The sequence below is a fragment of the Pristiophorus japonicus genome, chromosome 8 (genome assembly GCF_044704955.1).
Source record: "Pristiophorus japonicus isolate sPriJap1 chromosome 8, sPriJap1.hap1, whole genome shotgun sequence".
NCBI classification, from domain to species: domain Eukaryota; kingdom Metazoa; phylum Chordata; class Chondrichthyes; family Pristiophoridae; genus Pristiophorus; species Pristiophorus japonicus.
The window spans coordinates 54,432,957-54,447,563 of record NC_091984.1 but is presented as its reverse complement, the minus strand read 5'-3'; the positions used below and the strand labels follow the sequence as shown (position 1 = coordinate 54,447,563).

The window sequence follows — 14,607 nt, the reverse complement described above, 5'->3', positions numbered from 1 at the left end:
CAAAATGCAAAATCCGTAATGGCCTCGGGCCCAAGGGTTTCGGAATCGGGACGCTGCACCTTATAATATCCATGCTGTCACAAAAGCAAAATACTGCAGATGCTGGAAATCTGAAATAAAAAACAGAAAATGCTGGAGATGCTCAGATCATCCAGCATCTGAGGAGAGAGAGAGAGAGAGAGAGAGAAACAGAGTTAAAGAGCTCAAGTTTCGGCCAGAGTTGCTCCTATTTTTTTGGAGCAACTAGTTTAGAATGGAGCATCTTAGAAATTGCAATTCTCGGCATTTAGTTTGCTCCAGTTCGAGTGAGTTAGAATAGTTTCATTGTAGAACAGATTTTTTCCCAAAAGGGGGCGTGTCCAGTCACTTACACCTGTTTTGCAAGTTTAGGCAGTGAAAACTTACTCCAAATTAACTTAGAATGGAGTAAGTGTAGATTTTTGTATGCTCAGAAAAACCTTGCCTACACTTAGAAATCAGGCGTGGAGAACAAATGATGGGGGAGAAGAGGGAGGTTTACAAACTTTAAACATTTCACTTTTACAAATAAAGAGCCATCACTAATAAATGATAAATAAATCAACCAATTAAATCAAAAAAAATTTTTAAATTAATGTAAAAAATAAATAAATAATTAATTTTCTATTCACCGACTGCAGCACCAGGAGCCCTTCAACAGCGTGCTGGGACGGGGCATCCCCAGTATCTGTCTCCCTCTCTGGCAGTTGTGTGTCCTTCTGCACATGCACACCCTGGACTCCACCCCACGACATGCTATGCATGTGCACGATCTTTTGGACTCTGTCCCGCTCATGCGCAGACTACTCAAGCTCGAAATTGGAAGTGGGCCTGTATCATGAGGAGCTGTGATCCTGCCAGCTGTGTTGCTTTGTGAGTCCCACCCCGGAGTTGCTGCCGACCGCATCAATAAATGTCATTACATTTTTAACATTATTTCTGTGTCATGTGTTTGATTCAGCCTGCATCATTTGGGTCAGTTACTATTGCCAGCTACTAGGGGTTTTGGTTAGCTTTCGAAAAGCAACGAACTTGGGCGGGGAGAGAGGAGCTCTCTCCTGTCTGGAGTCGGCAGTCAGAATGGCTCAAATTACACTTTGCAAAGTCACTGAGAACTTGGGGTGGGCAGTTCTGGGTGTGTCATCCTACAAGGGGACCAATCAGCAATCAGGTCATGTGATAAAGGAGACCCAATCAGAGCATTTTTCTGTTGCAAATAAGCACATCCAAAAAAAAAAATAGGGGCAGAGGTTATGGTCTGAAATTGCTGAACTCAATGTTGAGTCCAGAAGGCTGCAAAATTCCTAATGGAAAAATATGGTGCTGTTCCTCCAGCTTACATTGAGCTTCGTTGCAACAGTACAAGAGGCAGAGGATGGAGAGATCAGAGAATTAACCATGCTTTTCATGTGTCATTAGTTCTGATTCAGGTTTCAAAAGTATTTCACTACAAGGCAGGCTTCAAAATTACACAGCATTACAGCCATTGAGGAGCATGGATTAGTGTTCTCCCTGCTCCCAATTCCTTTTTGTCTGCTCTCTATATAGTATTGATTAACAGTACAAATAAGGGGGGGGGGAAAAAGGAATTTTTTTTTTTTATAAATCACATTTCAGAGTTTAAAGGTCTTTCACTGCCAGTTACATCTTACAACTTGTGAGTAATAACATGCACTAACCTTATAGACTTCAGAGAAAAACCCAGATCCTATTTTTTCACAGGTGAAGTCATCAAGCCGAGTAAGTCTGGAGACAGCACTACTCAGGGCTCTGTAGGATGAAGGGAACGCTCTCCCTGACAGAGCATCACCTTCTCTATTGCCATCGAAATCCTCCAGTCGCTCATATCTTGATGGTAGATCCGCTATCGAATTCCTTTTGTTGCGATCCATTCCAAAGAGTTAAAGAAAAATGGCTCTCACATTTTAGCATCCAGAATTCTTTTCAATGATTTAGTTTGACTCAAACTGAAGGAGAAAAAAAAAACACATTTAGTCATTCAATAGACAAGTCTATTGACTTACCTCTTTCCCATAACAGCAATAACAAATTACCACTGTTTGCGCCCAAATTTCCCCAGGAGTTGCTCCATTTTTTTTTTGAGCCACTTGATTTTTCTGGAGTATCTTAAAAATCCCCATTCTGCACATTTAATTTGCGCTAGTGGAAGTGAGTTAGGATTTTTTTTAGTTTCATTCTTTTTTCCAAAAAAGGGGGTGTTACCAGCCACCTACGTCTGTTTTAGCCATTTAAGCCAGTTTGGACAGCTAATAGTTGCTCCAAACTAACTTAGGCCAGCATATGTGGCCGCACAGAAAACCCGAGAGTTAAGAAATCAGCGCATTCTTACATTCTCACTTTAGTACATTCTAAAGCACCAAGACTTACAAAGCACTAAAGCACAAAATGCATTCAATAACATTTAAAAAAATAGAAGGAAGCGGAGAAGACCTGCACCTAAAGCACCAAATTCTTAGAAAGTTTTAAGGAAAGCTTGAAAGAAAATAAAGAAACTCTGCAAACACAATCACAGTTGTTTAAACACAAGCAGCTACTTACATGTACAGGGCTTTTTTTCATGTCACTCGTTACTTTGCTCATTTTTACAGGTATCCTTCACAATCTTTTTTTTTTAAAAACCTGTACAGGGATCTCCCTAAAACAAGTTAAGCCGAGTGATGTTTCCATTCTCCTCTCCTCTCCTCTCGATCAAAAGTCTCCCCACACCAACCTGTTTCTTGTAGCACTCAGCACAGGAAGGCAGCAGCCGGCCTGTATGGCAGGCCACTCAGCCAGGGATAAGGTCGGCGAACATTGGGTCGTCCCTTCGGCCAGGGATAGGGACGGTTAACATCGGGTCCAGAGTCAGGACGCGCTGGGAGGGCGAGGAGCTACTGCGCATGCGCGCAGACTCCACTGCGCATGCACGCAGCTGCCGGCTGTTTCAGCAGCACGGCCTTAGCTCCACCCCATACGGCTTTTGCCACACCACGCCAAGACCTAGGACGGTCCAAGGAGTGGGGACAATACGGAGCTACATTTAGGGTACCATTTTGGGAGCAGAAAGTCGGCGCACCTCAGGTAAGTGCACCAAAAAAAAACAGAGGGGGAAATTTGGGCCCTTTGTTAGCAAACTAGTGATGAAAGGTCAGACAAGAAGCTTTTATACCCTACATTTTGAGGCAGCACTTCCCTTTAAGATTGATCATTTGTGTACATAAGGCACCAGACATCAGTTTATAAAGAACAGAAATAGTTTTCTTCAGATTCAATATATTCTTCAGATAGCATTATATTCTAAGGCTAGGTCAAGTGCAGTTATAAACAGCTCCACTCTTCCTCAAAGTGCTTAAGGGATACCCCTCCTATTTTTCTACTATTTGTACATTTAACTCAATTGCTGCTGCAGATTCATGCTTCACTCCTGTAATTACGATTCTTCACGAGAGAAGGTTAAGCGGAAGTAGCACATCCTATTAGAACGACATGTTCTTGTGCTGCTTTTGAACCAAAGAGGAGCAGGGGTAGGCCATACGGCCCCACGAGCCTGCTCCGCTATTTAATACGATCATGGCTGATCCAATCATGGACGATCCAATCATGGACTCGGGTCCACTTCCCTGCCTGCTCTCCATAACCCCTTATTGTTTAAGAAACTGTCTATTTCTGCCTTCAATGTATTCAATGTCCCAGCTCTCTAAGGCAGCGAATTCCACAGATCCACACAACTCTGAAAGAAATTTCTCCTCATCTCAGTTTTAAATGGGCAGCCCCTTATTCTATTATGCCCTCTAGTTCTAGTCTCCCCCATCAGCAGAAACATCCTCTCTGCATCCACCTTGTCAAGCCTCCTCATAATCTTATACGTTTCGATAAGATCACCTCTCATTCTTCTGAATTCCAATGAGTAGAGGCCCAACCTTTCTGCATGTCAACCCCCTCATCTCTGGAATCGACCTAGTGAACCTTCTCTGAACTGCCTCCAAAGCAAGTATATCCTTTTGTAAATATGGAAACCAAAACTGCACACAGTATTCCAGGTATGGCCTCACCAATACCTTGTACAACTGTAGCAAGACTTTCCTGCTTTTATACTCCATCCCCTTTGCAATACAGGCCAAGATTCCATTGGCCTTCCTGATCACTTGCTGGACCTGCATACTATCCTGTTGTGTTTCATGCGCAAGTACCCCCAGGTGTCACTGTACTGCAGCACTTTGCAATCTTTCTCCATTTAAATAATAACTTGCTCCTTGATTTTTTTCTGCCAAATTGCAAGACTTCACACTTTCCAACATTATACTCCATCTGCCAAATTTTTGCCCAATCACTTAGCCTATGTCCTTTTGCAGATTGTGTCCTCCCTCCTCACACATTGCTTTCCCTCCCATCTTTGCATCGTCAGCAAACTTGGCTATGTTACACTCAGTCCTTTCTTCCAAGTCGTTAATAGATTGTAAATAGTTGGGGTCCTTGCACTGATCCCTGTGGCACCCCACTGGTTACTGATTGCCAACCCGAGAATGAACCATTTATCCCTGCTCTCTTCTGATCATTAGCCAATCCTCTATCCATGCTAATATTACCCACAACCCCGTGAACTTTTATCTTGTGCAGTAACCTTTTATGTGGCAACTTGTCAAATGCCTTCTGGAAGTCCAAATACACTACATCCACTGGTTCCCCTTTATCCACCCTGTTTGTGACATCCTCAAAGAATTTGAGCAAATTTGTCAAACACGACTTCCCCTTCATAAATCCATGCTGACTCTGCCTGACCGAATTTTGCTTTTCCAAATGTCCTGCTTCTTTAATAATGGACTCCAACATCTTCCCAACCACAGATGTTAGGCTAACTGGTCTATAGTTTCCTGCTTTTTGTCAGCCTCCTTTTTTTAAATAGGGGCATTACATTTACAGTTTTTCAATCTGCTGGGACCTTGCCAGAATACAGGGAATTTTGGTAAATTACAACCAATGCATCCACAATCTCTGCCGCTACTTCTCAAGACCCTAGGATGCAAGCCATCAAGGTGCAGGGGATTTATCTGCCTTTAGTCCCATTATCACCTCCTTAGGTGATTGTGATTGTTTTAAGTTCCTCCCCTCCTATAGCCCCTTGACTATCCACTGTTGGATTATTATTAGTGTCCTCTACCATAAAGACTGATATAAAATATTTGTTCAGAGTTTCTGCCATCTCCATGTTCCCCATTACTAATTCTCCAGTCTCATCCTCTAAGGGCACAACATTTTCTCTAGTCACTTCCTTTTTATATACCTTTCGAAACTCTTGCTATCTGCTTTTATATTTTGTGGTAGTTTACTTTCATAGTCTATTTTCCCTTTCTTAATTTTTTTTAGTCATTCTTTGTTGGCTTTTAAACGCTTCCCAATCTTCTGTCCTCCCACTAGTTTTGGCCATTTTGTTTTTAAATTGGATACCATCCTTTATTTCTTTAGTTAGCCACGGACGGCTATCTTTTCTCTTACGCCCTTTCCTCCTCACTGGAATATATTTTTCTTGAGCGTTGTGAAATATCTCCTTAAATGTACACCACTGTTCATCAACCGTCCTACACTTGAATCAATTCTCCAAATCCACTTTAGCCAACTCTGCCCTCATACCTTCATTTATTTAAGCTTAGTACACTGGTTAGAGATCCAACTTTCTCACCCTCCATCTGAATTTGAAATTCAAATCATGCTACGATCACTCATTCCAAGGGGATCCTTTACGAGGAGATTGTTTATTAATCCTGTCTCATTAAACAGGACCAGATCTAAGATAGCCTGCCCCCTGGTTGGTTCTGTTACATTCCATTGCATGAAGAGCCAGAGGAGCCCGTTTCCGTTTGCCTGCTTTTCAGCATATGACTGCCTTTCAGTACAGAAGGTGTGTGCATGCATCACATGCACGCACCCCAACATTTACATTTAAAAGTTAGTACCCCATCAGATATGCTGACAGTTTGCAATCATCTTCAGCCAGAAGTGCCGAAGGGATGATCCATATTGGCTTCCTCCTGGTGCCCATTACTCCTCCATCGAAGAAGCCAGTCTTCAGCCAATTTGATTTACCCCATGTGATATCAAGAAATGGCTGAGTGCATTGGATACAGCAAACGCTATAGGCCCTGACAACATCCCGGCTGTCGTGCTGAAGATTTGTGCTCCATAACGAGCCACACCTCTGTCCAAGCTGTTCCAGTACAGCTACAACAGTGGCATCTATCCGACAATGTGGTATGTCCTGTCCATAAAAAGCAGTACAAATCCAATCTGGCCAATTACCGGCCCATCAGTCTACTCTCAATCATTAGCAAAGTGATGGACGGTGTCCTCAATAGTGCTATAAAGCACCACTTACTCACCAATAACCTGCTCACCAATGCTCAGTTTGGGTTAAGAACATAACATAATAGGAGCAGGAGTAGGCCTTTTGGTCCCTCAAGCCTGCTCCGCCATTTAATAAGATCATGGCTGCTCTGATCATGAACTCAGCTCCACTTCCCTCCCCGCTAAAATAACCCTTTTTATTCCCTTATTGCTCAAAAATCTCTCTCCACCTTAAATATATTCAATGGCCCAGCCTCCACAGCTCTCTGGGGCAGAGAATTCTCTAGATTAACAACCCTCAGAAGAAATTCCTCCTCATCTCAGTTTTAAATGGGCTGCCCCTTATTCTGAGACTATGTCCCTTAGTTTTAGTTTCCCCTATGAGTGGAAATATCCTCTCTGCATCCACCTGGTCGAGCCCCCCCTCATTATCTTACATCTTTCAATAAGATCACCTCATTCTTCTGAAGTCCAATAAATATAGGCCTAACTTATCTTCATAAGTCAACCCCCTCATCTTCGGAATCAACTTCTCTGAACAGCCTCCAATGCAAGTATATCCTTCCTTAAATACGGAAAATAAAACTGTACACAGTACTCTAGGTGTGGCCTCACCAATACTCTACAGTTGTAGCAGGACTTCTCTGCTTTTATACTCTATCCCCCCCCTTGCGGTAACAGAAACATAGAAAATAGTTGCAGGAGTAAGCCATTCGGCCCTTCGAGCCTGCACCACCATTCAATATCATGCAACTCAGTACCCCATTCCCCATGATCCATTTAGCCCCAAGAGCCACATCTAACTCCTTTTTGAATATATCTAACGAACTGGCCTCGACAACTTTGTGTTAGAGAATTCCACAGGTTCACAATTCTGAGTGAAGAAGTTTCTCCTCATCACGGTCCTAAATGGCTTACCCTTATCCTTAGACTGTGACACCTGGTTCTGGACATCCCCAACATCAGGAACATTCTTCCTGCATCTAACCTGTCCAATCCCTTCAAAATTTTATGTTTCTGAGATCCCCTCATTCTTCTAAATTCCAGTGAATATAAGCCTTGTCGATCCAGTCTTTCATGTCAGTCCTGCCATCCCGGGAACCAATCTGGTGAACCTTCGCAGCACTCCCTCAATAGCAAGAATGTCCTTCCTCAGATTAAGAGACCAAAACTGTACACAATGTTCAAGTTGTGGCCTCACCAAGGCCCTGTACAACTGCAGTAAGACCTCCCTGCTCCGATACTCAAATCCTTTCACTATGAAGGCCAACATGCCATTTGCCTTCTTCACCACCGACTGTATCTGCACACCAACTTTCAATAACTGATGTACCATGACACCCAGGTCTCGTTGCACCTCCCCTTTTCCTAATCTGTTACCATTCAGATAATATTCTGCCTTCCTGTTTTTGCCACCAAAGTGGATAACCTCACATTTATCGACATTATACTGCATCTGCCATGCATTTGCCCACTTAACCTAACCAAGTCACCCTGCAGCCTCTTAGCATCCTCCTCGCAGCTCACATCACCACCCAGCTTAGTGTCATCTGCAAACTTGGAGATATTACATTCAATTCCTTCATCTAAATATTAATGTATATTGTAAATAGCTGGGGTGACAGCACTGAACCCTGCAATACCCCACTAGTCACCGCCTGCCATTCGGAAACGGACCAGTTTATTCCTACTCTTTGCTTCCTGTCTGCCAACCAGTTCTCTATCCAAGTCAATTACCCCCAATACCATGCACTTTAATTTTGCACACTCCTCCTGTGTGGGACCTTGTCAAAAGCCTTTTGAAAGTCCAAATACACCACATCCACTGGTTCTCCCTTATCCATTCTACCAGTTACATCCTCAAAAAATTCTAGAAGATTTGTCAAGCATGATTTCCCTTTCATAAATCCATGCTGACCTGGAACGATCCTGTCACTGCTTTCCAAATGCACTGCTATTATATATTTAATAATTGATTCCAACATCTTCCCCACTACCGATGTCAGGCTAACCAGTCTATAATTCCCTGTTTTCTCTCTCCCTCCTTTTTTTTTAAAAAAAAAGTGGGGTTACATTAGCTACCCTCCAATCCATAGGAATTGATCGTGTCTACAGAATGTTGGAAAATGACTACCAATGCATCCACTATTTCTTGGGTCACTTCCTCAAGTACTCTGGGATGCAGACGATCAGGCCCTGGGGATTTATCGGCCTTCAATCCCATCAATTTCCCCAACACAATTTCCTGACTAATAAGGATTTCCTTCAGTTCCTCCTTCTTGCGAGACCCTCGGTCCCCTAGTATTTCCGGAAGGTTATTTGTGTCTTCCTTAGGTGAAGACAGAACCAAAGTATTTGTTCCCCATTATAAATTCACCTGATTCTGACTGCAAGGGACCTACATTTGTCTTCACCAATCTTTTTCTCTTCACATATCTATAGAAGCTTTTGCAGTCAGTTTTTATGTTCCCTGCAAGCTAAAGGCCAACGTTACATTTGCATTCCTGATTATTTGCTGTACCTGCCTACAAACTTTGTGGGGTTCATGCACAAGGACCCCCAGTTCCTTCTGTACTGCAGCACTTCGCAAGTTTTCTCCATTTAAATAGTAATTTGCATTTCTATTTTTTCTGCCAAAGTGGATAACCTCACATTTTCCCACATTATACTCCATCTGCCAAATTTTTTCCCACTCACTTAGCCTATCTATATCCCTTAGCAGATTTCTTGTGTCCTCCTCACAACTTGCTTTCCCACCCATCTTTGTATCAGCAGCAAACTTGGCTACATTACACTCAGTCCCTTCATCCAAGTCATTAATATAGATTGGAAATAGTTGAGGATCCAGCACCAATCGCTGCGGCACCCCACTAGTTATTTATCAACCAGAAAATGACCCATTGATCCCGACTCGGTTTTCTGTTAGTTAGCCAATCCTCTATCCATGCTAATATATTATCCCCAGCCCCGTGAACTTTAATCTTGTGCAGTAACCGTTTGTGGCACCTTATCAAATGCCTTCCGGAAATCCAAATACATCACATCCACTGGCTCCCCCTTATCCACCCTGCTCGTTACATCCTCAAAGAACTCCAGCAAATTTTTCAAACATTATTTCCCTTTCATAAAACCATGTTGAGGCTGCTTGATTGAATCATGCTTTTCCAAATGTCCTGCTACTGCTTCCTTAATAATGGACTCCAGCATTTAATGAATGACAGATGTTAGGCTAACTGCTGTATAGTTTCCTGCTTTCTGTGCCTTTTTTAAAAAAAAATAGGGGCATTACATTTGTGATTTGCCAATCCGCTGGGACCTCCCTAGAATCCAGGGAATTTTAGTAGATTACAACCAATGCATCCACTATCTCTGCAGCCACTTCTTTTAAGACCCTAGGATGCAAACCATCAGGTCCAGGGGATTTATCTGCCTTTAGTCCCATTATTTTACCGGGTGCTACTTCTTTAGTGATGGTGACTGTATTAAGTTCCTCCCTCCCTATAGCCCCTTGATTATCCACTATTGGGATGTATTAGTGCCTTCTACCCTGAAGACCAATAAAGTTTCTTCCATTTCCCTGTTCCCCATTATTAATTCCCCAGTCTCATCCTCTAAGAGACCAACAGTTACTTTATCCACTCTTCCTTTTTATGTACCTGTAGAAACTCTTACTGTTTTTATATTTCAAGCTAGTTTGCTTTCATCAATCTATCTTCCCCCTCCATCATTTTTTTTGAGTCATTCTTTGCTGACTTTTAAAAGTTTCCCAATCTTCTGGCCTCCCAGTGGTCCTGGCCACTTTGTCTGCCCTTGTTTTCAATTTGATACCATCCTGGATTTCCTTAGTTAGCACGGATGGTTCCTCCAGGATCGCTTACAATTCCTCAGATAATGAAGCAGCCGATGTCCACATGCAGCAAGACCTGGATGACATTCAAGCTGGGACTGATAAGTGGCAAGTAACATTCATGCCACAAAAGTGGCAGGCAATCACTACCTCCAACAAGCGAGAGTCTAACCACTCCCCCTTGACATTGAAAGACATTACCATTGCCAAATCCCCTACCATCAACATCGTGGGGGTCACTGAGGGAAATCCTTATTAGTCGGGAAATTGTATTGGGGAAATTGATGGGATTGAAGGCCGATATATCCCCAGGGCCTGATGGACTGCATCCCAGAGTACTTAAGGAGGTGGCCTTGGAAATAGCGGATGCATTGACAGTCATTTTCCAACATTCCATAGACTCTGGATCAGTTCCTATGGAGTGGAGGGTAGCCAATGTAACCCCACTTTTTAAAAAAAGGAGGGAGAGAGAAAACAGGGAATTATAGACCGGTCAACCTGACATCGGTAGTGGGTAAAATGATGGAATCAATTATTAAGGATGTCATAGCAGCGCATTTGGAAAGAGGTGACATGATAGGTCCAAGTCAGCATAGATTTGTGAAAGGGAAATCATGCTTGACAAATCTTCTGGAATTTTGAGGATGTTTCCAGTAGAATGGACAAGGGAGAACCAGTTGCTGTGGTGTATTTGGACTTTCAGAAGGCTTTCGACAAGGTCCCACACAAGAGATTAATGTGCAAAGTTAAAGCACATGGGATTGGGGGGTAGTGTGCTGATGTGGATTGAGAACTGGTTGTCAGACAGGAAGCAAAGAGTAGGAGTAAATGGGTACTTTTCAGAATGGCAGGCAGTGACTAGTGGGGTACCACAAGGTTCTGTGCTGGGGCCCCAGCTGTTTACATTGTACATTAATGATTTAGACGAGGGGATTAAATGTAGTATCTCCAAATTTGCAGATGACACTAAGTTGGGTGGCAGCGTGAGCTGCGAGGAGGATGCTATGAGGCTGCAGAGTGACTTGGATAGGTTGGTGAGTGGGCAACTGCATGGCAGATGAAGTATAATGTGGATAAATTTGAGGTTATCCACTTTGGTGGTAAAAACAGAGAGAGACTATTATCTGAATGACGACAGATTAGGAAAAGGAGAGGTGCAACGAGACCTGGTGTCATGGTACATCAATCATTGAAGGTTGGCATGCAGGTACAGCAGGCGGTTAAGAAAGCAAATGACATGTTGGCCTTCATAGTGAGGGGATTCAAGTACAGGGGCTGGGAGGAGTTACTATAGTTTTACAGGGCCTTGGTGAGGCCACACCTGGAGTATTGTGTACAGTTTTGGTCTCCTAACTTGAGGAAGAACATTCTTGCTATTGAGGGAGTGCAGCGAAGGTTCACCAGACTGATTCCCGGGATGGCAGCACTGACATATCAAGAAAGACTGGATCAACTGGGCTTGTATTCACTGGAGTTCAGAAGAATGAGAGGGGATCTCATAGAAACGTTTAAAATTCTGACGGTTTTAGACAGGTTAGATGCAGGAAGAATGTTCCCAATGTTGGGGAAGTCCAGAACCAGGGGTCACAGTCTAAGGATAAGGGGTAAGCCATTTAGGACCGAGATGAGGAGAAACTTCTTCACCCAGAGAGTGGTGAACCTGTGGAATTCTCTACCAAAGAAAGTTGTTGAGGCCAATTCACTAAATATATTCAAAAAGGAGTTAGATGTCATCCTTACTACTAGGGGGATCAAGGGGTATGGTGAGAAAGCAGGAATGAGGTACTGAAGTTGCATGTTCAGCCATGAACTAATTGAATGGCAGTGCAGGCTCGAAGGGCCAAATGGCCTACTCTTGCACCTATTTTCTATGTTTCTATGTCACCATGGATCAGAAACCTAACTGGACCAGCCACATATATACTGTGGCAACAAGAGGTGGTCAGAGGTTGGGTATTCTGCGACAAATGTTTCACCTCCTTACTTCCCAAAGCCTTTCCATCACCTACAAGGCACAAGTCAGGCATGTGATAGAATACTCTCCACTTGTCTGGATGAGTACACCCCCAACAACACTCAAAGCTCAACACCATCCAAGACAAAGCAGTCCACTGTATTAACACCCCATCTACCACCTTCAATATTCACTCCCTCCGCCACCAGCACACCATGTCTGCAGTATGTACGATCTACAAGATGCTCTGCAGCAACTCATGAAGGCTTTTTTGGAAGCATCTCCCAAACCGTTGACCTCTACCACCTAGAAGGACAAAGGCAGCAGGTGGATATTTCCACTCAGAGGAAACTAAAACTCGGGGACAGAATAATGGGCTGCCCATTTAAAACTGAGATGAGGAGGAATTTCTTCTGAGGGTTGTTAATCTATGGAATTCTCTGCCCCAAAGAGCTGTGGAGGCTGGGTCATTGAATATATTTAAGGCGGAGATAAACAGATTTTTGAGTGATAAGGGAATAAAGAGTTATGGGGAGTGGGTCGGGAAGTGGTTTGAGTCCATGTTCAGATCAGCCATGAACTTATTAAATGGCAGAGCAGGCTCAAGGGGCCAAATGGCCTCCTCCTGCTCCTATTTCTTATGCTCTTATGATTGGAAACACCATCACCTGAAAGTTCCCCTCCAAGTCACATCATCCTGACTTAGAAATATATCGTCGTTCCTTCATTGTTACTGGGTCAAAATCCTGGAACTCCCTTGGAGTACCTTCACCACAAGGACTGCAGCAGTTCACCTTTTCAAGGCCAATTAGGAATGGGCTTGTCAGCAACACCCACATCCCATGAATGAACAAAGATTGTTCAAGTAATATTTTTGAAAATTTATGCCAGCATAAGCTAAAACATCAAATGAATGTTATTCAGCGGCTTACATAATTACTCTTTAATACAATAGATGCTGTCCATCGATTTACTCAATGGAACTAATTGGACAGCTCTTTCAAAAGAGCCAACACAGGCATGATGGGTCGAATGGCCTCCTTGTGTGCAGTATTATTCTATGAAATCAAAGGCAGTATTCAGTAATAACTCACATGCCAATAGGAACAGGACTGGACCATTCAGCACCTTGAGTCTGTTCCGCTATTGATTTGAACATCAACTTTAACCGCCTTTGCTCCATATCCCACGATACCCTTGTGCAACAAAAATCTATCGATCGGTCTTGAAAATTTCAATTGATTCAGCATCCAAGCCTTTTAGGCAAAGAATATTCCAGATTTCCACTACCCGCTGCGTGGAAAGTGTGCTTCCTCATTTCACTACTAAATGGCCTAGTTCTAATTTCAAGATTATGCCTTCTTGTTCTGGAATTCTCCCATCTAAGAATAGCATCTCTGTACCTACCCTTCTAAATCCCTGTATCATTTTAAATACCACGATTGGATCACCCCTCCACCTTCTAAACTAGAGTGAATACAAACTACATTTATGCAATCTGTCCCCCTTAATTCAACCCTTTCAGCCCAGTCTCATTCTGGTGAATTGGAGAAGTAACCCCTCCCCAACACCAATACATCTCACCTGAGATTTGGTGTTCAAAACTGAATGCAGTGCTCCAGATGGGGTCTGACCAAGGCTCTGTGCAACTAAATCATCACTTCCTCACTTTTGTATTCCATCCTTGAGATAAATGCCAACATTCATAAGAACATAAGCATTAGGAGGCCATACGGCCCTTGAGGCTGCTCCGCCATAAAGTAAGATCGTGGCTGACCTTCGACCTTAACATTTCTGCCCACATATCCCTCGATTCCCCTGGAGTCCAAAAATCTATATCTGTCTCAGCCTTGAATATACTCAACGCTTCAGCATCCACAGCCCTTTGGGGTAGAGCATTCCAAAGATTCACAACTCTGAATAAATTCCTCATCTCAGTCCCTTCATCCAAGTCATTAATATAAACTGTAAATAGCTGAGGCCCAAGCACTGAATCCTTGTCCTGCCAATTGACCCTTTTATCCCTGCTCTCTCTCTTCTGTTTGTTAACCAATCCTCTATCCATGCAAATATATTTTCCCCCCCATTAGCTCTTATATTGCCTAACAACCTATTATGTGGCACCTTATCAAATGCCTTTTGAAAATCCAAATTTACTACATCCATTGGTTCCCCTTTATTTACCATGCTAATTACATCCTCAAAAAACTAAAATTTGTTAAACACGATTTCCCCTTCAGACAACCACGTTGACTCTTCCTAAATCATATGATTTTCTAAATGCCCGTTTATAACTTCCAAAATAATGGATTCCAGCATTTTCACTACAACGGATATCAGGCTAATTAGCCTGTAGTTCCCAGTTTTCTCTTTCCCTCATTTCTTGAATAGCAGGGTTACATTTGCCACCTTCCAATCCACTGGGACTGTTCTTCCAAAATTCCCTCGA

General features: G+C 43.0%; 1 protein-coding gene across 1 annotated transcript in view; it reads right to left on the bottom strand.

Moving 5' to 3' along the window:
* The window catches only part of LOC139268527 (dual specificity testis-specific protein kinase 2-like), a 117,320-nt gene that overhangs the window by 80,988 nt on the left and 21,725 nt on the right, over positions 1 to 14,607 (bottom strand). The window contains exon 2 of the mRNA XM_070886799.1: positions 1,698 to 1,985. Within this exon, the coding sequence (XP_070742900.1) occupies positions 1,698 to 1,910 (213 nt within the window). The 5' untranslated portion in view covers positions 1,911 to 1,985. The remainder of the gene's footprint in view (positions 1 to 1,697; positions 1,986 to 14,607) is intronic.